The following is a 25776-nucleotide window of genomic DNA, read 5'->3' as shown; positions in this document are numbered from 1 at the left end:
CTGCCACTGTCAACGGTTCGGTGGTGGTGGTGGTGAGGGTGGTGGTGGCGGCGGCGACAGTGGCGGCGGTTGTGGTGATGGCGGCGGTGGTCGTGGTAGTGACAGTGGTGGCGGCAGTGGTGGCGGTGCCATGATTCCCAGCACATTTAACCAATCAACGCAGGGGGCGCGGCCAACGTCAGCTGCCAAGCCCAGAGCGGGCGAGGCGACGGGACGCAGATTGTTGGCGCGTGAGCAAAGGGAAAGATCCCCCGTGTAGGCTGCTGGGGCAAGTGTTCTCACCGAGCACCTATTAAGGTCGGTGTGACGTACGAGCGGGTGGTGTGGCCGGGACCACCGGTGCTTTGGCTTACGCACCGCTCCAGGTACTCGTTTAAGGCCGAGTCGACCTTGTGAAGGCCTAGGACAGGTTCCGATATCGCTCGCCACTGACGTTGGCCGGGCTCGTGGCGCAGTGAACACACGCACACACGAGCGCACACACGGGTGCACACGCAGTGATGCGTGCTGGGTAAATTCAAAAGCTGTGGGGAAGGGCGACTCAAGGTGACGGGGGGGGAATAAGTCATCGTCAGCTACATGGGTCTCCCCCCCGCCCCCCCTTGAGTCGTCGAACACAACTCTCGCTCCCGCACGCGAGCCGATGAGCGCGTCGCTCCGGCCCAGGATGACGTCCGCCGCTCCCTCCTCTGGCTGCCACTCCCTCGCCAGTCTCGTCCGCGAGCCGCCGTCTCACCGCGAGCGCCCACGGACCGCTCGCTCTGCGTCACCGCAGTGCCTCCACCACCGCGCTCGCGCATCTCCCCTACGCTTCTGTCTCTCTACACGAACGTACTTATTTGTATATCTTTAAGCGATTTGTTACCTTTCCTATACTTTGCACTCCTATCGTGTGCTTCTTGCGGTAACGTTCTGACCCGCTCCATCTGGACATCTGGGAAAAAGAGCCTTATTGCTCATCGGATGACTCCAGTATGAATAAATATTCACATTCTGTATAAGCAGCTGTATAGCCGTGTACACGCACTCTCTGTACGTGTACAGCCCTTGTGTCAATCCACTGCTGGATGATGCACCCCCCCGCCCGCCACGCTGCACATGGCGGCTGGCTCTGATCCAGCACAGTGGAGGCAGCAGCAGCCAGGGATTGGTGGATCACCGCACTGATGCTGTGAAACTCCCTTCTACCCGTGGGTGGGCGTCGAGCAGGAGCTGTGCCCTGGCTCGCCAGGAGAAGGCAGTACAGCTAGGGGACTAATATCCATCTGTTTCCATCTGTACGGGGATAGTGTTGTTCGCTCGCACGCGTAGGTTTTCTCTCACTTGTTTAATAAACACAACTCATCATTCATTGAAAACGTCTGAAGATAAAATCTCAATGCAGCACAAGGATCCTCCTGAAAACGACTCAGCTTTCCTGGACAGACAAGTAAAATTATTAATTAAATATAAATATATAATTCTAAATTACAATTCGAAATTCAGCACCCTGGTCAGCGTCGACAGCGCGGGGGGCGTGGGAGTGCAGAAGCACAGCGCGACGACGGCGCGCCGGCGCTCACCGGCCACGCGCTCCTCTGTCTCGCGGCCTCCGTCGTCCGAGTAGCGAGTGAAATCCAGCGAGTCCAGCGTGCTGGCGCTGCCGGCCCGGTCTGTCCGCCGGGGTCACGGTGAGGTGGGGGGGGCAGAGGGTGGAGCAACATCAGCGATTCCTCACGGTCAGCGATGGACGACCCACTCCCTCGATCGCCGACCGATCGTCGGTACCGATGTATGTACGTATGTTGAACTTCCTTCGCGCCGTACGTAGCCAACAGTGCTCAACGTAACGGTGCGATGCTGTCACGACAAGTAGCAGCCTGCCCAGAAGCACTTGCCATCCATCGCCGTCACCATCGCCGTTATCCCCGTCACTGCCACCGTGATCACACGGGAATCTCAAGGCATCTGAAATCACATGCTGCTATCGTCGTCGTCATCATCACGACCCGATCCATCGCTTTTACCGTCACCACCAAAATCGCCGTGCGTGTTTCGCCGTAAAACATCACCATCGGCATCGTCGCGACCACCGTCACCCGCAGCAGCTCCGTCACGATCACTGCAATCGTGGAACCAAGGTAGTGAGTCGAGGCCAAGTAATCAAATCACGAGGGCACAGATGGGACGAATGTCTGCGATTGCAGCTCGCGCGCGTGCGCGTGACCCCACGCTAACGTGATTTGTGAGCTACGGGCCCAGCATGGAAATTGCCTTCTGGCCTGGGTTTACAATCCATTCAGAGGCGGCGAAATTAATTTACACAGCGGGCAGACGAACACGCGGATTTAATCACGGCATCACCCGGCATCACGGGCTGCGACAAAGACAGATATCCCCCCCCCCCCGGGTAGCCTCTAACATACTGTAGGGGCAAGTGCTGTTAGCGAGCAGCACCTATGAAGGCCGGAACGGCACACGAGGGGGTGGGTGGGCAACACCACACCCGGCCGCCTTTGTCTCCCCAACGCTGACGTTTACGCACCCCTAAATCGGTTCAGAGATTCGCCGTCAACGGGAATCGAACTCCGATATCGGCTCAGCAGGTCGCGGCGCAGTGCGCTCACCGCACCGCCACCGCTCCCCACAACACGCACAGACAAAGAATCCTCCTCCCTCACCTCTATAGCCTCGACAGGCCGTCGGGGCAAGTGCCAACGAGGGCCAACACGCACACAACCAACAGGCCCACCACCACCACCCCCTCACTCACTGAGCACCCCCGGTGCTGCTGCTGCTGGCAGTAGGCCGCCCGCGTCCCTCGCGAAAGCGGTGGCGGGGGGCCCCGCGGGAGTGCGCTCGAAGTTGCCCGGGTTGGAGAAGAAGTCGCGCAGCCGCGGCAGCTCTCGTCCGCTCTCCGCCATCTCGGTGTGCAGCTCGAGCGCGGTGAGCAGCAGCTGCTCCTGCAGGAGCCGCTCGGCGAGCAAGTCCAGCGAGACGCGCGGCGCGGGGAGGAGGCCGCCGTGGCCCGGCGGCTCGGCAGGGTCGCAGTGCCAGGGGGCGGCGGCGGCGGGGCAGGAGCCCGAGTAGGAGGAGGAGGCGGACGGTGGAGGAGGCGACCGAGGCTGCTGCTGCTGCTGAGGGGAGATGGGCGAAGCAGGAGACGGGGGTGGCCGCCTCTTGACGCGGGACGCGGGGCTCGGCTGCTGCGCGGGGTCCGAGGCGGGGGCTCGAGGGATCCTGGACCCCGCTCCGCCGCCGCCTCCTCCTCTTCCTCCACCGCCGTCTGAGTCGTCGTCCGAGTCGTCCGAGTCGCTGAGGAAGGGGTTGATGCTGCTGCTGCTGGTGGTGCTGGTGGTGGTGGCCATGGCGCCGCGACCAGCGGAGCCGCAGGCGACGGGGCGATTCCCTCAAGGACGATCGATTTCGGCCGCCGCTCGATTCCTCGAACGATTTCTGAAGTCGACTCCTTTTCAATGTTTCCCGGTGGCTGCGATGGGGCGCGGTGGGTGGTGGCGGGGATGACGGAGAGTTGCGACGGCTCCATGGGCAGTGCGAGAGAGGAGAGGGGGACGGAGGGAGCCGTTCAGCCGCCCTCGGCGATTATAATCGCGCGGCGTATGAATCGTCAGCGCGTGAATCGATTTTTTAATTACGTAACGGAGAAATCGAATCGTGGCCAGTCAGCAGATAACGGGACCCGCTGCTGAGTGGGTGGGGGGGGTCCTGGGGCGTGGGGAGGGGGGAGTGGGTGGGGGGCCCAGGGCATGGGGAGGGGGGAGGGGAGAGTGGGTGGGGGCCTAGGGAGGGGGGAGTGGGGAGTGAGGGGCCCGCGGTGTGGGGGCCGGGGCGTGGGGAGGGGGTCCCAGGGAGTGGGGTGGGGGGCGGGGGAGTGGGGGGCCCGGGACGTGGGGAGGGGGGGTCAGGGGAGTGGGGGGGGGGGCAACCGGAAGTGGAGTTCCCGGTTGAGATCCATCCGAGCGGAAAGCGCCTTTCCACGAGATCAATGCTGGATATGAATCTCCCAGACGACGATTGCTAAACCTCTTCTGAATGTGCGCTTCTGATCTAGAAGAACAGAAAAACGACCCTCGGCATTGATTCCAAACTAAAAGGTTTAAACTCCAGACGCACGCTGCTTAGGCTGCTACCAGAACAGCAGATTTACAACCAGATCCACCTGGAACACGCGCGCGCGCGCCCGCCGTCACCGTCCCCACATCACGGATCGTTCCCCTGCGGTGGCTGCTGTTGGTCACTGGCAGCTGCTGGGGTCAGACGCCCGGAGCCCCACCAGGCAATGGGTGAAGGCGCAGCCCCGCAAGTGCTCGTCTCACGCCCCTGGTGGCGGAAGGGCCTCCGCTCGCTGAGTGAGCGCGAGGGAGGCCCTGCAGATGTGTTAACGACCTCGCCTGGTATACACCAGCGCGCGCGTGGGTTCGATCCCGACCCTGACGCCTGTATACAAAATTTGGAGTTTGCGTGTCGCTCTCCTTGTGCTCGTGTGGATTTTTCTCCGCGTCCTCCGGGTTTTCCCTTCCACGTAATAATCAACATCATGCGTTTAGAGTATTGGCTGATTTCCATTTCCACGTGAGAATCTACTTCCTTGAGCTTCTTTGTGGGCAGGTCGCTTCTGAACAAGAGCTAAACGTATCGCTCAGTGGTAATTACCTGGTAAAATAAGAAACAGTTTACAGTGGTATTTGGTCTACTCTTCCAGCGCTCCACAGAAGTGTTGGGAGGAGGTGGAGCACCTCCACTCGGCGCGACATCGTGTCTACACGTATCTCGCTCAACTCACAAATAATCATCTCTCTTTTAGCTCCTCATCTCTTCCGCCTCTCCGATCTGTGTGGAGTCCATCCCAACGAGTCACTCCGCGAGCCGTCGCCGTCCGCCAGTCGTGCCAGTCCTCGTGCCGCAGTCACGACATTCACACATCTTCTCGACTCACGTGCAGGCTCGAACAGCCAATGTCGGCGTCTGCTGCTCGCCACGACCAGAGGGCTTTAGGAGAGAGTTGGTGCCGTGTCCGCTGTCACCCTCCTCCGGTGACGGAGCGCAGAGAGGACAGCGGCCTGTGTAGCCACAATAGCTCCGTGCCTTGTCTGTCACGTGTCCCCTTTGGGTTGCTATCTCAATGGGTTTATGTATCTGCCTGAGTCACGATGACTGTCTATGTATCTTTATGAGTCTTTGTCTCCATGGATTTACTGCATGGTCCACCGATTGGGTTGCATAGCCACAATCGCACAACGGACTTGTCTTTAATATATCTCTGTGGGTACTCTTAGGTTTTTTCGGTAAAGTCACGTAGGTAAAAAATAAAAATTACTAAAAGTAATAATAGAAATAAAATAAAATGATAATTATTTATAATGAATTACTATTTTATTTTATTTCTATTATTACTTTTAGTAATTTTAAATTTAAATTTTTACCTACGTGACTTTACCGAAAAATCCTTGCAGTCACGACAGCTTCAAATCTAGAATCTCTGTGGGTCTCTGTGTATCTCTGTGGGGCTCTGTGGGTCTCCTATATGGCCCATCGTGTTGCGCTGCATGGCCACAATCGCACTCCCATGGCTTGCGTCTTTCGTTTCCCACATCTCCCAAATCGTGCGTTAGAATTGACAGCACCGCCAAAAGTTCCTTCCCAAAAGCCCGACCATGGAAGGGCTCGCGACCCCACGGGGCCGCCTGCCGGGACACGGCAGCGGCTCGCTAGGACCCAAGACAAGAGCAGCAGCAGCGGCAACATCCACATCGACAGATGGAGGCTCTTATTCTGAAATGGCCGAGCATCCGAACGAAGCCGGGGGTTTATTTGTGCATCATCCTTAGCGGGGCTCACGACACTGAAACCAAAACAAACACTCGCCCGCTCATTAGCAGAACACCAGCAGCCCGTCGCGTAAACATTGTAAGTGGGGATTTTTTGTTGTTGTTTAAATGGTCTTGATCTCGGATGGATTTAAATGACGAACTCGTGGGGGAAATGTTCACGTCAGGTGGTGCTGTGTTGCGTGTCACCGGCCAGAGGCCCCAGCAGAACGGTGACAGGCAACTGGAGCGGGCTCACAAGTGCTGGTACCAGTTAGCCCGAGACCCCCCAACCCCCAAACCCCCCACCCTCCCCTAACCCCCGCCACCAGAACTCAAGTTGAAGTAAAACCCACGCTGGCCACGGCAACAACAAAACACGTGGCGCCTCCGTGAACGTCCCAGTCGCTGCGGCCTTTATTTGACCATTTCCTTTATTCATCATATTGCCATTGACGCAGCAAAGCCTCGCTCGGTCTCGGGCTCCCGGCGGGCGGGACACGGTAACCCCCCACCCCAGGGTAGCCCCCCACCCCAGGGTAGCCCCCCCTCCTACCCCAAAGTAGCTCCCCACCTGGCGGTAGCCCCTACCTCCCCCCGCGGTAGCCCCCCACCCCAGGGTAGCCCCCTCCCTGCGGTAGCCCCCTCCCCCCGCGGTTGCCCCCCCCCCGCACGGTAGCCCCTATCTCCCCCCGCGGTAGCCCCCCACCTCAGGGTAGCCCCCCACCTCGCGGCAGCCCCCCCGCGGTAGTCCCCCCTCCCCCACCTATCGTCACGTGTCCTTCGCGCCACCGCTCAACGCAACGGACGCCGTGAAACGGACGCCGTGAATTCGAATCCAGCCGTGGGGCAGGAGAATCCGACTGCTGGAAGCAATGGGGCCCTTGTCGGGGCCAGTCACCGATGGGACGAGGTCTTCGAGTGAACCGCCTCGACTTTGAAGGACCCTCGAGAGCTAACACACTGCCATCGCCACGAATAGAACGGCATCACAAATTGAGTGATTAGCAAGTGAAATTTTCAGCATTGGGATGTTTTGACCGATGCCAGTTACACTGTGTGGTTTTGTTAGCCAATGGTTGGAAGCCAAGAGAGCCCGGAGGAAACCCATGCAGGAAGAGAACATGCTACACGCACAACAGCTTCCCGATTCGGAACCCAGAACGTTGCTTCAGTGCGGCACACGTGGTTCCACTACACCACCCTGCCAACTCAAATATGGGCAGAGCTCTTCCCCAGAAAAAAAACTTTCAAACTTTAAACCCTTGGCAGTCTACGCCACTCCACGTCATTCCGTCTTCAGGCGGCCCCCAGGCTCCCCACTCCGGCTCTGCGTGAAGTCCGCGTAGGCGTACGCGTCCAATGGGGGCCTCTGTGGGCGGCAGGGCCCCTCCGGGCCCTTCCTCGCGCGATCCGGGTCCCCCGTGGCCCCCTCGCCACCACACGTGACTCGGAATTCTGGGCAGCGCTGGGCGACCTCCATGAACGCGGCTAAGGGTCACAGGGCAAGAGTTCATCGTTGTCACAACCATCATCATTTTAATTGCAATCATATTCCGTGTTATTAAGTATTAACATCATAAGCAAAGTTATCACCGCCTTTGTCACAACCATCATCATCATTACAAAGAATATTAATTCCTGCAGTCACGAAAGCTTTAAGTCAAGATTCATCATCATCGTCATAATATTGCCCTGACCAACACTGGACAGCCAGACACCAGCCCCAACTCTGCTCTCCGTAGCTCAGCATCCGGGCCCCTTCGGCACACTGGACCTGGTGCGGCTGCACTGCCGACACACGTGATGGCTACGCAGTTATCCGAACCCGAGCTATTCAACCAGATACTTGCTCTCCCTGTAACGCTAACCACACGCCCCAAACGCTGCTATTAACTCCAACCTTAACCCCAACCATCGCTCCACCTCTGTCCCTTCACCTTGCCCGCTTTTTAGATTTTGTTCCTTATTCACTTCTCACGGCAGTGCCCTCTGACCTCCGCCATGGCAGCTCACGGTGTCAAATCAGATGGCAAGGAAATAGCCTCCAAACGAAACTCGGGCAACCCCCCCCCCCCCATAAACCTCAGATAAACACCACGCTTTCATTTGCGGTCGTCACGAATTATCACGAAGTTAAACAACAACAAAAATCCCGGGTATCAGCAGTCTTCGTTTCCAGCTCATTAAGCGCGCTGCCCGCTACAGTCTAAACATTTGGCTGTCATTGGCTCAAAAAAAAATTGGGCACATTTGGTGAATTTAAATCGCTCGGGCAAGAGAGAAAGACTCAGTCCTTGGTGGCCCGGAGTTTACTGCTGCTGGTGACTGATACGTTTTATTTAGTTGGATGAAGTTTTTTTTCGTCTCAAGAGGTTTATCGTCGTCGTCGTCGTTACGATCTACCCGCTGGCAGATGAGGGCCTCCACAAGCCACGGTGCCGCGCTGTAGCAATCCATTCGGCGCTCACGCCAGAGATTATTTCATCGCTCCATCTCCACGTTGGGCGATTTCGCTCCGCCGGCGGTCCAGAACGTGACGCGTCCCCGGCTCGGGCCCCACTCACTTTTTCGTCGCAGTCGTAACGACGCTGCCTCCAACGTGCACGGGGTGCGACTTGTACGTTGGATCGTCTGTCGAGATGAAGGCTGGAATGGCAGCCAAAGGCGGGGAACGCACGCGAGAGGACGTCTTCGGCAGAGACGGAGCCTTGAGCTCCGTTCGATGGACGGATCGTGGCATCGCAGAACCGCGGAAGATGCCCATACATTTTGGAGTCCTTCATCCAGTAGTGGATTGATCACGATTATAAACTCCCTAATAACAATACAGCTTAATATCACAGCGCGATTCATATTGGATCTTCTTCACGGATGCGTAGACACCTTCAAGTTGGGTTGGGCAGCGAAGAGTCAAGTCAGAGTTGTCTCCCCGACTTGTTGTGCTATTGCTTCCGTCGTGTTGGCGAAACGAAATCAACTTTAAGCGTGCAACGAGGCAGTGCTCGAATGTGGAAATTACACATTCCCGTGGCGAGGACCTCACCGTATGTGACGGCCCCCTTGTGGTGGGGGTCAGCGGCTCGGAAGAGGGCGATGGGGTCAAAGGGCAGGTCAGGCCCCAGGGTGGCGCGCAGGGCCCCCAGCACCTCTTCCTGCGTAACCTCTCCCTGACCCCGAGGGTCGTACACCTGCGGGGTCACGCGGCCACGGAGCGAGCAGGCGGAGTCAGCGAAAACACAAATTGATATTTTTTTACATCTCATTGCAGCCGGTGACGATCGGTATACAGCGCTCCTGTGTCAATCCTCTAACCCCAACCAGATGGTCAAGCAACCCTAGTACTCGTCCTCCAAGCCACCCTCACCAACTCTCCGCTCGTACGAGCCAACCGGTCACCGGCCCTTTCTCTGCCATCAGACCTCACCCCTAACCCAGTGGCCTAGCGTGGTTGCAGGACGGGCCCGGTGCAAGGAGGGCAATGGGCCCACGCTGTCCCTCTTGGGAGCCCGGCACGCGCCCGGCACGTGCCCCCCCCCCCAACCCGTGGGCCTTTGGAATAAAATCCGATGAGTTATAAAGCTCTTTTCACAGGCCCTGGGTCGGGGGTGTCCTCGATATCTACCCCCGCCGCCCTAACCCCTCCCCCACGCGTCGCTCGTCGTCTAAGGCTCAGGGTGGACGTTCCGCCGTGCGTGCCCCCCGCTGGCCGGGGTCACCTGTAAGGCGAGGTCTGGCCGGGGTCACCTGGAAGGCGAGGTCTGGCCGGGGTCACCTGGAAGGCGAGGTCTGGCCGGGGTCACCTGTAAGGTGAGGTCTGGCCGGGGTCACCTGTAAGGCGAGGTCTGGCCGGGGTCACCTGGAAGGCGAGGTCCAGGGTTTCGAGGTGCTGGGCGGGCCACACGGCGCGCACCAGACCCACGAGCACCTCCCGGGCGTCCACGTGGCCTCGCGCCCCCTGCGCCCACGGGGGGAGGGGGGGGGGCACCAGAGAGTAGTTCGTGAGCGGCAGGCCGCCGGCGTCCGCTCACACAAACACTCCACGGGCCGGTGGTGGGTGAACCTGCGCAAAATCGCGCCTCGCAGGGCCCACCCGCCTGACCCTGACCGAGCCAGCCCAGGGCCGGCCGGGAACCGGGCCCCGGCGGCAACGCCCGACAAGGCTGGCGAGCGGCCGCTCGTCTTGCGGGATCGCGCCTCTCTCTTCGGCGGGGCCTGCACTCTCCGCCGTGCGCGTGAAGGTTTCGTGCTGAGTGCGGAAGACCTCCAGGAGGCCGGGCGACTCGGAGGTCAGACACGCCAAAGCGGCGGCGCTGGGACCCTGCGTGGGACTAAACCGGGTTCTCGAGTGAAGTGAGTTGATGGCATGAACCCTGCACACAAAGACAGAGATCCCCCATAAAGACTAGACAGACTGTTGGGGCAAGTGCTATTAGAGAGCACCTGTGAAGGCCGGCATGGTATATCAGGTGGTGGGTGGCCAACACCACGCCCGGCCACCTTTGTCTCCCCAGTGGTGATGTTTACACACCTTACCAGGTACTCATTTGAGGCTGAGTCGACCTAGGGGAGGCCCAGGAGTGGTTCAGACAATCGCCACTGGCGTTGGCCATGAGTAGGATTCGAACTCGGGTCGCCCGGTTCATAGGTCAGTGCGCTAACCGCTAATCCACCACCGCTCCCCCCTAAACACTCACAAACACACTCACACATTCTCACATATACACACTCTCTCATACTCGGACATGAAACGCACGAACCGTGCCCAAATTGGAGCTCTGACAATCGAGACAAATCGCTGCATCGCAAGACCCCCGAAAGGCGACGACAGCTTGGGGAGGCGTTCATCCAGCAGCGGAGAGAGATCGTGGCCGACGGCGCCCTGGACACTGACCGGGTCGAAGGCGGCGTGCAGCACGCGCATGTGGGGGCCCTCGGGCCGCGCGAGGCACGCGGCCAGGTCACGTGGGGTCACACGCGTGGCCCCCAGGGCGCGGACGCGCTCAGAGATCGCCTCGAGCTCGGGAATGGCGCGGTCCACCAGCAGTCTGTCTCGAGACACGCGCGGGGAGACAGAGGGACGGGGACAGCTTCTGTCTACAGTTCACCAGCAGTCTGTCTCGAGACACGCGGGGGGAGACGTGGAGACACACGGGGACAAGGAGAGACGGATGGAGGGGCAGGTGGAGGTAGAGGGGGAGGGGGAGGGAGAGGGGGATGGAGAGGGGGATGGAGAGGGGGATGGAGAGGGGGAGGGAGAGGGAGAGGGGGAGGGAGAGAGAGAGGGGGAGGGAGAGGTGGAGGGAGAGGGGGAGGGAGAGGGGCAGGGGGAGGGAGAGGGGGAGGGAGAGGGGGAGGGAGAGAGAGAGGGGGAGGGAGAGGTGGAGGGAGAGGGGGAGGGAGAGGGGCAGGGGGAGGGAGAGGGGGAGGGAGAGAGAGAGGGGGAGGGAGAGGTGGAGGGAGAGGGGGAGGGAGAGGGGCAGGGGGAGGGAGAGGGGGAGGGAGAGAGAGAGGGGGAGGGAGAGGTGGAGGGATAGGGGGAGGGAGAGGGGCAGGGGGAGGGAGAGGGGGAGGGAGAGGTGGAGGGAGAGGGGGGAGGGAGAGGGGCAGGGGGAGGGAGAGGGGGAGGGAGAGGGGGATGGAGAGGGCGAGGGAGAGGGGGAGGGAGAGGGGGAGGGGGAGGGGCAGGGGGACCGCAGCCTCCTCACTTGAGGCTCTGCAGCAGCTCCAGGAGATGCTCCCTCTGGGGGGCCCCTCCCGGGCCCCCTCTCCACGTGCTCCTCACAGGGGTCCGGGACCCCTCTCCCGTGGGGGGCGCAGTCTCCTGCAGGGCCCTAAGAGGCCGGGAAGGGGGGGGGGGCAGTGCAGGTGTGATTCATGGATATTTATTTAAATGAATGAAAATTACAGACTTCACTTGCCACTGATGTTAGCCGTGGTCGGGAATCGAACTCGTATGCATGGGACCGCAGTATAGTGTGCTACGTAGAGTGTGAAAGTTCAACATACATACACATTCACATACACACACATACACAACATACACATTCACATACACACACATACACAACATACACATTCACATACATACACACACATTCACATACATTCACATACACGCGAATTCACACGCACACGAAGGCATCGTCACAAAGACAAAGATCCCCCGTATAGCCTGAACGGACCTCTGGTGCAAGTGCTGTAAGCGAGTAGCCCCGATGAAGGCCAGCACGGCGCACGAGGGGGAGGGTGGACAGCACCACGCCCCCACCGCCTTTGTCTCCCGAATTGCGATGTTTACACATCGCACCAGGTACTCATTTGCGGCCGAGTCAACCTAGGGGAGGTCCAGGCCCAGTTCAGATCTACGTCAGCGGCGTTGGCCATGAGCGGGAATCGAACTAGGGTTCAATCAAAGATTGGTTGATTGAGGCTGTGCGCTAACCGCTGCGCCACCGATCCCCACGCAGACACACGCAGACACGCAGACACACACATACACACACAGACACACGCAGACACACACACGCACATACACACACAGACACACACAGACACACGCAGACACACAAACACACACACAGACACACACACGCACAGACACACACAGACACACACAGACACACACAGACACACACACGCACGCGAAGACGCCCACACACGCACATACACACGCATACACACACACGCAGACACGCACAGACACACACGCAGACACACACAGACACAGACACACGCAGAGACACGCAGACACACACACGCAGACACACGCACGCGAAGACGCACACACACGCACAGACACACACACGCAGACACACACACACGCAGACACACACACGCACGCGTCTCACGAGAGTCAGGTGTGTGCGGTGTGTGCGACGCAGCTCACCTGTGCACCTGGGCGCGCAGGTTGTTCGCGTACAGGTCCGGGTCCTTCCGCTCCTCATCGCTGGGCGAGTACACTGGCAGGTACTGCGTCACGGGGTACACGTGCACAGCGGGTGTCACGTGGTACACGTGCACAGCGGGTATCACGTGGTACACGTGCACAGCGGGTGTCACGTGGTACACGTGCACAGTTAGTGTCACGTGGTATACGTGCACAGCGGGTGTCACAGGGTACACGTGCACAGCGGGTGTCACGTGGTATACGTGCACAGCGGGTGTCACAGGGTACACGTGCACAGCGGGTGTCACGTGGTATACGTGCACAGCGGGTGTCAGCTACGCGCGTACGCACCGGGTCTGTGGAGAGTAATAATAATACTTCGTGCATGCTCTGATCGAGTGCTAATCATGACGTCGACTTGTAACGCCCTGAGCATCCGCTCGCTCTCGTGTCTACGTGAGTTGCACTTCTTTCGCACCGTACGTAGCCACCCGTGCTAAGAGGAGGTGCTCTTGAAGGGAGGGGGACGACTCCGAGACGGCAGGCGGACGAGCGGGAAGGCAGTGCGGCCACGCGGCGAGCCGGCGCCACCAACACTTGCCCACGCTCTGACGCCCTCTCTTTATGAAGTTGTTATCGACCCAATGAACGATGCTTAGTGTCCATACACGTGGGAGGAAACCGGAGCGCCCACGCGTGCGAGGGGGCGACGCTCTATCCCCGTACAGGTGTAACAGGTGGGGTTCCACATTTGCTGTTCTGCCTTCCCCGGGTGATCCACCACCCCCCGGCTGGTGCCGCCGCACGGCGGGCGGTGGGCCGCACGAGGGCCGCCACGTGCGGCGTGGCCGTCACGGTGGACGGTGCGTGCGGAACTCGTCACGTGGCAGACGGCGCTCGTCCAGCAGTGGATCGAGCGCGCGGCTCGCGACGGTGACGCCGACCGCTCGAGCGACGTTCTCGGGCAGGACCCTCACCTGGATGAGCACGCGGCATCGCGGCCGGCACATGGTCAGCCACAACACCTTGATCCTGCGGGGTGGGGCGGGGGTGGGGGAAGGGGTCGGTGTCATTGGTCGAGAGGTCATGGCAGCAGTGGTGTGTTGTGTGGTGGTGGTGGTGTTGTGTGGTTGTATTGGGTGTGGTTGTGTTGTTGTGCGATTGTTGTGTGTGCGTGTGGTTGTATTGTGTGGTTGTTTGTTATTGTCTGGTTGTTGTGTGTGGTTGTATTGTGTAGTTGTATGGTTGTTGGGTGTAGTTGTGTGGTTGCTGTGTGGTTGTGTTGTGTGGTTGTGGTGTGTGTAGTTGTGTGTGGTTGTGTGGTTGTGGTGTAGTTGTGTGGTTGTGGTGTGGTTGTGTGGTTATGGTGTGGTTGTGGTGTGTGGTTGTGGTGTGATGGTGGTGTGGTTGTGGTGTGTGGTTGTGGTGTGTGGTTGTTGTGTGGTTCTGGTGTGGTTGTGTGGTTGTGGTGTGGTTGTGGTGTGTGGTTGCGGTGTGTGATTGTGGTGTGGTTGTGGTTTGTGATTGTGGTGTGTGGTTGTGTGGTTGTTGTGTGTGGAGTTGAGTGGTTGTGGTGTGGTTGTGGTGTGGTTGTGGTGTGTGGTTGTGGTGTGGTTGTGTGGTTGTGGTGTGGTTGTGTAGTTGTGTGGTGTGGTGTGTGTGTAGTTGTGCGGTTGTTGTGTGGTTGTTGGGAGAGGGAGCTCACGGGGATGGTCCGTGCACGGCCCACGAGACGACTTCCTGCACAGAGACACCGAGAGAGAGAGAGACGCAAAGACAAAGAGAGACAAAGAGAGAGACACACAGAGACACGGAGACACCGAGAGAGAGAGACACACGGAAACAAAGAGAGACAAAGAGAGAGACACACAGAGACACGGAGACACCGAGAGAGAGAGAGAGACACGGAAACAAAGAGAGACAAAGAGAGAGACACACAGAGACACGGAGACACCGAGAGAGAGAGAGACACGGAAACAAAGAGAGACAAAGAGACAGACACACAGAGACACGGAGACACCGAGAGAGAGAGAGACAGAGACACAGAGACATGATGGTTGGGCCAGTGTCGTCGAGGAGCAATGTCAAAGCCAGGAGGCGATGCGAACTCGAATGCGGTGTCCGTTCTGCGCGTCCGCGCTGGTCCACACGCGTGTGCACGTGTGTACGTTGAACTTCTTTCACACCGTACCTAGCCAAACGCGCTAATCGGAGTTGCTGGGGAAGGACAACACCACGCGGATAGAGGCCGAGTTTGCGCGTGCTCGCGGATGACTGTCAACAACAACAACAGCAGCGACAACAACAGCAGCAGCGGCAGCAGCAGCGGCGGCAGCAGCAGCAGCAGCGGCGGCAGCAGCAGCAGCAGCAGCAGGCCTGTGCCTACATCTCCTTCATGCAATGGGGGACTGAAGACGCGAGCCACGAGCAGCGCGACTGTGGCCGTGCAACCCAAGCGAGGGAGCCCCACAGTGACCCCACTGGGGCCTGGGCTCCTTCAACGGAGGAGGAGGAGGGACAGCGAGACGACACCAACTCTCTCTGTCTCTCTCTGAATTTTGAAGATCACATTGATTATATTGGTAAAAAGACAAAAATTAAATTGGTTTTCTGTATCGACACAAGCACTGCTTCCCCCCTATGTTCCGTTTGGAATTGATAAAAGCTACCACACTGCCTCTACTTGATTACTGTGACATCGTGTATACATCAGCCCCAAGTACTGTACTGAAGAAGCTTGACTCAATGTATCACTCGGCCTTAAGATTTTCATTGAACTGCCCACGTAGGACTCACCACTGTGATCTCTACATTGGGTCAAACTTAACATCTCTCAATGTTCGACGGCTTGTGCATCAGATCGTATTTATTCACGATGTACTTACAAAAAAATCCGCAGATTACCTGCTGGATCTCCTCTCTGTTTCAAAGAACAAATGTGACCTAAGGTCTTCGCTCAATTACTAGCTTCACATTCCCTATTGCTGTACAAATACTGGAGGAAGGGCCTTTGCTATTGATGCCCCCAGGGTCTGGAATGCTATTGCCAATAAACTGCAACTTGAGTCACTATCTGTGAGAACTTCACTCAAAACTGCTCTAGAGGAGTTGTACACCCCTCGTTGCCAGTGCTATTCAGTGGCCTAAAATAAAATAAAATGTTTCGCTCCGGATGATCGCTGCAAAGTATGATCTGTGTTTTGATTTAGTGTGCTGATCTTAAAGGTGCATTGAAAAATATTTGCGGTGGTGGTGGTGGTGGCGGTGTCCCGGCGTGCGCGCCTCGCTCCCTCACCGTCTCGTACTTGATGAGCACCACTTGAGCCGCCACCCCCGCGGCCAAGGCGCCTGGGAGGGGGAGGGGGGAGAGGGGGAGGGCGGGGGGTGGAGGGGGGCGACGTGACCCCCCAGGCAACGCAGCGGCAACAACAACCACGGGGCCTCTCCCCTACCTCCCTCCCTCACCACCCCCCCAAATCTCGCACCCCGCAATCTCCCTACAAAATTGCCCCCCACGCCCCTAATCTCCCTCTTTGGCCCCCCTACTCCCCCCACCGCCCCCACCCCTCACGCCGCCTTCCAGGTTCATGGCGCAGTCATCCAGCAACAGAACGACTCGACGGAGAGGCGGCACCCCCCACAGAGCCGTCCATCCACACCGAGACGTGCGCGAGCATGTTCTACCCATCCCATCAGCCACGTGGTTAGTGTCAGCAGCGCTGCGTCAACGAAAACTCCGGAGCGGTTTCGACATTCGGTGTCTCATCATCGTCATCATCATTGTCATCATCATTGTCATCATTGTCATCATTGTCATCATCGTCATCATCATCGTCATCATCATCGTCGTCGTCATCATCATCGTCATCATCATCGTCATCATCATAATGGTCGAGGCTTGCTTGAACGAATGCTGCTGAGACTGTCCGATGTTGTTCATCGGCAAGGACCTCCACTCCGTTGGCTCTGGGCCCCGCTTCGATATGACGCGCAAGGCAGACTCATCATTCACGTCGTTGTGGAGAACACGATGACGATGTGAGGGGATGACGAGGGGAGAGGATGACAAATGGAGAAGATGACGAGTGGAGAGGGTGACGAGTGGAGGGGATGACGAGGTGAGGGGATGACGTCTCTACTCGTGTTGGACTTCGGGAGGTGGCCGGGTGGCTGAGCGGTCAGGGAGGTGGAGCCGGCAGCGCTGCTGGTGGTGACCCCGGGTTCGAATCCGGGTCTCAGTCGCCGTGCGCTAAACCACCGGTAGCTCCAGTGCAGTCAGTTCATGGTCTCGGCCCGGTCACCAACGTCGATTTAAAAAAAATGGCAATCTTAAAAGTAGCAATTTGTTTGTCATGCAACGGACGTTACCCCTTAGCAGGGCATGTGGGAGAGCAAACCCCCCGAGTCGCTTGGTGCAATCGTTCTCAGCGGTAGCTCTGTGCAATCTGTTCCCGCGGGGCCGTGTTGTCCCGCGAGACGATGGCGAGGGAGCTCCGAGTGAAGTCTTCGTCTGGCGAGGCCTCAGGGTGGAGAACGTGGAGCCGTCCCCTGGCCGCGTCAGCCCAGTGTCTCCCCCCCCCCCGTCTGGCGGGTTGGGGAATGGCCCGCGGAAGAGGATACCAAAGGACTGCTTCTGGGAACCGTTCAATTTAAGTTCGGCAAATTGCGTTTATGGAATTTTTTTTTTGAGAATTATCATAATGACGCCGAATCCTTCACCCAACAACGCATCGTCGCGTTTCAAAGACTAGTTTTTGGGGAGGTTCTGCTACATTGGGATGTCTCACCTAAACCCATTCACTCTTCTAGATTTGAAGCTTTCGTGACTGCAAGGATTCATACTCTTAGGTTTTTTCGGCAAAGTCACGTAGGTAAAAACAAGTAAATAATAAAGAAAAAGAAGCTATTATTTTATTATTTACTTATAGAAATACTTATTTCTATTATTTTATTATTTACTTGTTTTTTGCCGACGTGACTTTACCGAAAAAACCTAAGAGTACCATTCACTCTTCCTTTTTGTATGTATGGTATTACGTTGAACTTCTTTCGCACCGTACGTAGTCAACCGTTCTAATCGGAGGTTCGGTTTTCACGCTCTCACCACACTCCCCTCGCTCTCTCACCACTCTCACCTCTCTCACCACTCTCCCTCCCTCACCTCTCTCACAAGCGCTGCCGGCTCCCTTCCCCGCCTCCGTCTCCTCCAGGAACACCGCCACGTGCCTCTGGAGACAGAACGCGGCCCGCACAACGATGATGATGATGCTGCTGCTGATTATGCTGCTGCTGATATTGAAGATTGGGATGCTGCAGATGATGCTGCTGCTGGTGCTACTGATGCTGCTGCTGATGATGCTGCTGATGCTGCTGCTGATATTGATTGGGATGCTGCAGATGATGCTGCTGATGATGCTGCTGATGCTGCTGCTGATATTGAAGATTGGGATGCTGCTGATGATGCTGCTGATGATGCTGCTGATGATGCTGCTGATGATGCTGCTGATGATGCTGATGATGCTGCTGCTGATGCTGCTGCCGATGATATTGAAGATTGGGATGCTGCTGATGATGGTTGGGCTGCTGCTGATGCTATTGATGATGCTGATGATGATGCTGATGATGCTGTTGGTGCCGCGTGCCTGTGGGAGCGCTCCCTTGGCTGCCCTCTCCACCCGGCGCCTCGTCTCCTCCGCCGCCCTCTCCGCGCGCACCGCCCCCTCCTCGCCTCCCACGCGGAACGCCTGCAGGGCGCCCAGCACGGCTAGAGGGGGGGGGGTATTGATTGGGTATTGATTGGGTATTATTAGTTCAGGATTGAGTGGATGGGTATTGATTATTAGTTCAGGATTTAATGATTGGGCATTTATTATTCATTCAGGATTGAGTGATTGGGTATTGATTATTAGTTCAGGATTGAGTGATTGGGTATTGATTATTAGTTCAGGATTGAGTGATTGGGTATTGATTATTAATTCAGGATTGAGTGATTGGGTATTGATGATTAATTTCGGATTGAGTGATTGGGTATTGATTATTAGTTCAGGATTGAGTGATTGGGTATTGATTATTAGTTCAGGATTGAGTGATTGGGTATTGATTATTAGTTCAGGATTGAGTGATTGGGTATTGATTATTAGTTCAGGATTGAGTGATTGGGTATTGATTATTAATTCAGGATTGAGTGAATGGGTATTGATGATTAATTTCGAATTGAGTGATTGGGTATTGATTATTAGTTCAGGATTGAGTCATTGGGTATTGATTATTAGTTCAGGATTGAGTGATTGGGTATTGAGTTGAAGGAGACAAAGGAACTCATTCCCATTTAGAGAAACCCACGCCCCCCCTTTTCTGTCTCAGCCCCCCCGCCCCCTCACCCCCCTCACCCCCCGCCCCCTCACCCCCCTCACCCCCCGCCCCCTCACCCCCCGCCCCCCCCCCCATGGTCACCTCCCACGAGGGGCAGCCCCGGCGCCGCGTCCGCGTCACTGAGGAGGGCCGCGAGGTGGATCGCGACAGGGATGACGTCGAAGTGCGAGGTGTGGGGGGCGACGAGGAGGAGGGGGGCCTCTAGGGGGGTCGCGGGGGGCCCCCCCTCCTCCCGGAGCTCAAAGCCGCACAGCAGCCACAGCCAGCGCAACAGCCGCCGCAGCAGCCGCTCCGCCAGCCTGCGTGGAGCGAGTTGGACGGAGACACACGGAGACACACAGAGACACAGAGAGACACACAGAGACACACGGAGACACACGGAGACACGGTCACACATAGAAACACACAGAAACACACAGAGACACAGAGAGACACAGAGACACAGAGAGACACAGAGAGACACACAGAGAGACACACGGAGACACGGTCACACACAGAGACACACGGAGACACGGTCACACATAGAGACACACGGAGACACAGAGAGACACAGAGACACACACAGAGACACAGAAACACACGGAGACACAGAGACACACACAGAGACACACAGAGAGACACGGAGACACACGGAGACACAGAGAGACACAGAGACACACGGAGACACGGTCACACATAGAGACACACAGAGACACGGATACGCACAGAGACACGGACACACACAGAGGCACAGACACAGAGACATGGATATACACAGAGACGGGGACACACAGACACACAGATACAGAGACTCACGCAGAGAGACACACACTGCAGACTCGGGACCAGCTTCGACATTCAGGATCTCATCAGCAGCAGAGTCAGGCTCGCTGGCTGGAGAGCCGCCCCTCTTAGCGATACCATCAGAGTGTGGAGGCGACTTGGCTGGGATCACAAAAGCGGTGGCCACCGCATCACGTGGTGCTGTTAGATGCGCTTCTGGGGCCGTCTGGAACGCCTCTTCCTTCCGATATTCGGAAGCCACTTCAGCTATGCACCTTTAAATCATCATCATCTAGATTTGACAAACTCATTTCTTTAGAACCGTGTTTTTTTAGTGTGTAACTTGTCCTTCCCCCGTACCTCCGATCAGCACGGTTGGCTACGTACGGTACGAAAGAAATTCAACGTACACACACACAAACAGCACGTCTGTGGGTGAGTGGGTGACGAGTGGGCCGCGTGAGGCTCACGTGAGCGAGGGGGGCCGGGACAGCTGCGTGCCGATGCTGGCGACGAGGGCGAGCGCCCAGGCGGCGCTCGCAACGCAGGCGAAGAGCAGCAGCCGCGCGGGCACCAGCAGCACGGACATGAGGACCACCTGCACCCAGACAGAGGTCAGAGGGTGACCCCCAGAGGCGAGGTCAGAGCGTGACCCCCCAGAGGTCAGAGCGTGACCCCCAGAGGCGAGGTCAGAGCGTGACCTCCCAGAGGTCAGAGCGTGACCCCCAGAGGCGAGGTCAGAGCGTGATCTCCCAGAGGTCAGAGCGTGACCCCCCAGTCAGAGCGTGACCCCCACAGGTCAGAGTGTGACCTCCCAGAGGTCAGAGCGTGACCTCCCAGAGGTCAGAGCGTGACCCCCCAGAGGCGAGGTTTCAGCGGGATCCCCCCACCCCTTCCCTCCCCCAGCTGAGAACTCATCAAGGTGCAGGTGAGAGCCTCATGAGACAAGGGTGACCTGGGGGCATCAGTCTGCCAGTCGGGGGCGATGGTTGCTGCCGTCTGTACGCGTCATTCGCGGTGCCATTTTCGACAATTTGCCAAATTTTTATCCCGACCGGCGGCTCACGCGATGGCCGACTCTTGCAAATGACGCCAGAGGATCGTTATCGTCGGCCGTGCGGCAGACGACGCGAATTGTTGGCGTGAAGACGCTCCGTGGTATTGATCAGGGCGGCCGCTGGGTTCGAACCGTGAAAACCTCTTGCTACAAGTGGCGTGACGCGCTGCCGCTTGGCCGTGCCATCGTCCATCGTACAACTGCATCGTAAAACAAAAAAGTTTTGCTGGCTGGCTGGACGGTCACGCCCAAAGGACGTACGCGTTGCTGGTATAGTACTGCACACACACATATATCCATAATATACACACACACACACATCTATAATACACACACATATCTATAATACACACACACATATTTATAATATACACACACAGCTCTTCCCTGGCAGCGAGATCGTGCCCCGCTCTGCACGACTGAAGCAGCGCAGGGCGAGTCGAGGTTGGGTCGCGTTGGCCGCCCCGCGACGCGAATCCAAGCCCGGGAGCGGTGGCGCAGCGGTTAGCGCAACGCGGCTTGGCGAAGATGGCGAGGGGCCCGACCACCGTTTGGGACATCGGTTGCCACTGACGTCAGCCGGGGCCCGGAATCGAACTCGGGCGGCTGGGTTCAAAGCGTGGCGCACGCAAACAGCGGCGCCACCGCTCCCTCCTCGTGTGTCGTGCATGCTCCTCGTGTGTCGATGTCGCCTGCTGACCCTCCGCCCCTACTGGACATCTGTGCAATAAAGAGCTTTATAGCTCATCTGATTCCTCGTCCGCTTCGTGAAGTCAAGATTCTGGTTGTGTGTCTGTGTGTGTCAGTGTGTGTGTCTGCGTGTGTCAGTGTGTGTGTGCGTGTCAGTGTGTGTCTGTGTGTGTGTCAGTGTGTGTGTCAGTGTCTGTGTGTGTGTGTCTGCGTGTGTCAGTGTGTGTGTGTGTCAGTGTGTGTGTCAATGTGTGTGTCAGTGTGTGTGTGCGTGTCAGTGTGTGTGTCTGTGTGTGTCAGTGTGTGTGTGTCAGTGTGTGTGTCAGTGTGTGTGTCTGTGTGTGTCAGTGTGTGTGTGTCAGTGTGTGTGTCAGTGTGTGTGTCTGCGTGACGGTCGGTGGCGGTGGGCCCACGGCTCGCCCCGAGAGTCGCTGACGAGGCGAGTCGCATTCCACGTGGGGCGAGACGTGAAGCGCGCGGTGTGGCTCGCGGTGAGAGAGGCGAGGCGTGGTCCTGTCTGTGTGTGTGTCTGTCTGTGTGTGTGCCTGTGTGTGTGTGTCTGTGTGTGTCTCTGTGTGTGTGTCTGTCTGTGTGTGTGCCTGTGTGTGTGTGTCTGTGTGTGTCTCTGTGTGTGTGTGTGTCAGTGTGTCTGTGTGTGTGTGTGTGTCAGTGTGTGTCTCTGTGTGTGTGTCTGTATGTGTCTGTGTGTGTCTGTGTGTCAGTGTGTGTGTCTGTGTGTGTGTGTCTGCGTGTGTGTGTGTGTCTGTGTCTGTCTGTGTGTGTGTGTGTCTCTGTGTCTGTGTGTGTGTCTCTGTGTGTGTCTGTGTGTGTCTCTGTGTGTGTGTGTCTGTGTGTGTGTGTGTGTCAGTGTGTGTCTCTGTGTGTGTGTCTCTGTGTGTGTGTCTCTGTGTGTGTCAGTGTCTGTGTGTCTCTGTGTGTGTGTCCCCGTGTCTGTCTCTGTGTCTGTCTCTGTATCTGTCCCCGTGTCTGTCTCTGTGTATGTTCCTGTGTCTGTCCCCGTGCCTGTCTCTGTGTCTGTCTCTGTGTCTGTCCCCGTGTCTGTCTCTGTGTATGTTCCTGTGTCTGTCTCTGTGTCTGTGTCTGTAGTGTCTCCGTCTCCGTGTTTGTGTCTCCGTGCTCTGACGTTGTGTCTCGGTGGCTGCGTCTGACTCGTCGTTTGTTTCTCTGACCCGAGTTCGATTCCCACTCACGGCCAACATCAGTGACAAATATCTAAACTGGTCCTGAACTTCACCTAGGTCGTCTCAGCCTTAAATGAGTACGGTGCCTGGTACGGTATGCAAACATCACCAACATCCTGTATAGGCTACACGGGGGACATTTGCCTTTATTTGTATGTGTTTATGTATATGTATACACGTGTGTATGTTATGTGGGTGTGTATATGTTACGTGTGTGAGTTTGTATTTATTATGAGTCTATGTTGTGTGTGTATACATTTGCCGTGTGTGTGTTTATATACCTTGTGTGTGTGGGTGTTTGTGTGTGTTTGTATGAGTCGACTCAAATGAGTACCTGGTGCGGGGTGTAAACATCGCCACTCGGGAGACAAAGGCGGCCGGGCGTGGTGCTGACCACCCACCCCCTCGTGCGCCGTGCCGGCCTTCATAGGTGCTGCTCGCTAACAGCACTTGCCCCAACAGTCTGCATGGGCTACAAGGGACGGGCCTTTGTGTCTTTATGCACTCTCTCTGACCCTCACCCTGGCTCTCACCCTGGCTCTCTCCTTGGCTCTATCCCTGACTCTATCCCTGGACTTTCTCCCTGGCTCTCACCCTGACTCTCACCCTGACTCTATCCCTGACTCTCACCCTGACTCTATCCCTGACTCTCACCCTGACTCTCACCCTGACTCTCTCCCTGACTCTCACCCTGGCTCTCACCCTGACTCTAACCCTGACTCTCCCCTGGCTCTCACCCTGGCTCTCACCCTGACTCTCACCCTGACTCTCACCCTGACTCTCACCCTGACTCTCACCCTGACTCTTTCCCTGGCTCTCTCCCTGACTCTCACCCTGGCTTTCTCCCGGCGCGACCAGAGCGCGATGGAGCCCCGTGGCGTCGCCTCCATTCGCCTCGGATCAGTGCGGGGCTCGGCTCCACGCGAGGTCACGAACACGCAGGGACGGCAGGGCGAGAGAGTGCTGGTTGTTGCTGGCCGCTTGACGTGTTGGACCTTGAGCCCCTTTGCTCAGCGACGCTGTAAACAAAACACGGGCAACGCGCACAGTCAATGTCCCGCATTGTCCCTGTATCACACACACACTCACACCTGTGTACCTGTGACACACACACACACACCTGTGTACCTGTGACACACACACACCTGTGTCTCACACACACACACCTGTGTCCCTCTATCACACACACACACACACCTGTGTACCTGAACCACACACACACACCTGTGTGACACACACACACCTGTGACACACACCTGTGTCTCACACACACACACCTGTGTACCTGTACCACACACACACCTGTGTGACACACACACCTGTGACACACACACACCTGTGTACCTGTACCACACACACTCACACCTGTGTCTCACACACACACCTGTGTCCCTCTATCACACACACACCTGTGTCTCACACACACACCTGTGTACCTGTACCACACACATACCTGTGTGACACACACACCTGTGTGACACACACACACACCTGTGTACTTGTGTAGAGTTGAACAGTGGTTCACGCGGCGCTGGGTACCCGCTGCATACCTCTCGGTGCGTCGTGTGTGGGCGTGTATCTAACGCGGGCATGATTTGTGTGCTTTGTGCATGTCGTGTGTGTGTGTGATTTGTGTCTATGTCTGTGTCTGTGTCTGTGATTTCTGTGTGTTTTATGTGCATGTCGTGTGTGTGTGTGATTTGTGTCTATGTCTCTGTGTGTGTGTGATTTGTGTGCTTTATGTGCATGTCGTGTGTGTGATTTGTGTCTGTCTGTGTGCTTGTGTATGTTTGTGTTATGGATGTATGTGTATGTGCGTATATTTATGGATAAACAACAGCATTGGGGAGACAAAGGCGCTCGGGCGTGGTGCTGACCACCCACCCCCTCGTGTGCCGTGCCGGCCTTCATAGGTGCGACTCGCCAACAGCACTTGCCCGCACAGTCTGTTAAGGCTATACGGGGGATCTCTGTCTTTGCGTGGGTGTAAGTTATTGATCAACCTACATTTGTGTGTACGTGTGTGATGTGGGGAGCGGTGGCGCAGTGGTTAGCGCAACTGCGCTACGAACCCGGCGACCCGAGTTCGATCGGCGCTCACTGCAAACATCGGTGACGAATATCTGAACCGGTCCTGTGCCTTAATAATGATCTAGATTAGCGTGTAAACAACAGCACGGGGAGACAAAGGCGCTCGGGCGTAGTGCCGACTCACAACACTTTCCCGAATAATCTAATCCGACTATACGGTGGATCTTGGTCTCCCTGCATGCGGGGTGTGTGTTTGTATGTTTGTGTGCAGTGGACGCTGTGTGTACCTGTGTGTGTCTGTGTGTATCTGTGTACATGTTGTTACGCTGTGTGTGCACGCCTCTGGCTCGCGCTCGCCTGTGGTACCCGTCACACACCTGAAGCACACGTGTGTACCTGTGTGTATCTGTGTGTATCTGTGTTTATCTGTGTGTACCTGTGTGTATCTGTGTACATGTTGTTACGCTGTGTGTGCACGCCTCTGGCTCGCGCTCACCCGTGGTACCTGTCACACACCTGAAGCACACGTGGCGAGAATGAACCTGCCCTTGTTCCCCGCAAAGCACCCGCACCTCAGGTGTGGGCGGGTCCCTTCCGTCACCCCCCCGCCCCTACCTCCTCCAACCCCTGATAATAAAAATAATAAATATAATAACGCCCCTTAAATTACCCATGCAAGCCTCATCGAACCTCAAGACTCGCTTCCAGGAGGGTCCTGCTACACCGATGTGTGGGGGCGCCACGGTGGCGAGGAGATGTTAACTACCTCGCCTGGTATGCAGGAGGTCGTGGGTTCGATCCCGACCCTGATGCTTGCTGTATATTTTGAGTTGGTGTGTCTCTCTCTCTCTCCCCGTGGTCGCGTGGATTTTTCTCCGGGTCCTCCGGTTTTTCCCCTCCACATTTAGAATCAACATCGCCACGCCTTTCGAGTGTTTGGCTGCTGTAAAATTCGACACGGTGCTA

At 57.0% G+C, this 25776-nt stretch overlaps 3 protein-coding genes across 5 annotated transcripts in view; all 3 read right to left on the bottom strand.

Moving 5' to 3' along the window:
- The window catches only part of LOC144723238 (RAB11-binding protein RELCH homolog), a 32258-nt gene extending 28791 nt beyond the window's left edge, over positions 1–3467 (bottom strand). For 2 of the 3 annotated variants that reach the window (XM_078601806.1, XM_078601807.1), the window contains exons 1-2: positions 2753–3467; positions 1563–1652 (exon numbers count right to left, since the gene is read on the bottom strand). In XM_078601806.1, the coding sequence (XP_078457932.1) occupies positions 1563–1652; positions 2753–3347 (685 nt within the window). In that variant the 5' untranslated portion in view covers positions 3348–3467. The remainder of the gene's footprint in view (positions 1–1562; positions 1653–2752) is intronic. The other variant, XM_078601808.1, reaches the window with a different exon arrangement.
- Positions 3468–6568: 3101 nt separating this feature from the next.
- On the bottom strand, positions 6569–16285 carry LOC144723196 (lysophosphatidylcholine acyltransferase 1-like). Its single transcript, XM_078601725.1, has 10 exons — positions 16261–16285; positions 15992–16044; positions 14402–14436; positions 13674–13728; positions 12697–12779; positions 11516–11641; positions 10702–10855; positions 9667–9765; positions 8854–8998; positions 6569–7298 (listed from the first exon to the last, which is right to left on the bottom strand). Exons 1-10 carry the CDS (start codon positions 16283–16285, stop codon positions 7096–7098), a joined length of 978 nt encoding a protein of 325 aa, XP_078457851.1. The 3' UTR covers positions 6569–7095.
- An 835-nt stretch (positions 16286–17120) lies between these two features.
- LOC144723195 (lysophosphatidylcholine acyltransferase 1-like) lies at positions 17121–25388 on the bottom strand. Its single transcript, XM_078601724.1, has 7 exons — positions 25307–25388; positions 23613–23798; positions 20301–20428; positions 19150–19367; positions 18339–18460; positions 17858–17924; positions 17121–17206 (listed from the first exon to the last, which is right to left on the bottom strand). Exons 2-7 carry the CDS (start codon positions 23667–23669, stop codon positions 17121–17123), a joined length of 678 nt encoding a protein of 225 aa, XP_078457850.1. The 5' UTR covers positions 23670–23798; positions 25307–25388.
- Between the last annotated feature and the right edge of the window lie 388 nt (positions 25389–25776).

This window comes from Lampetra planeri, chromosome 17 (assembly GCF_965212315.1).
Source record: "Lampetra planeri chromosome 17, kcLamPlan1.2.h2, whole genome shotgun sequence".
NCBI lineage: Eukaryota > Metazoa > Chordata > Hyperoartia > Petromyzontiformes > Petromyzontidae > Lampetra > Lampetra planeri.
This window is presented reverse-complemented; position numbering and strand designations above follow the sequence as displayed.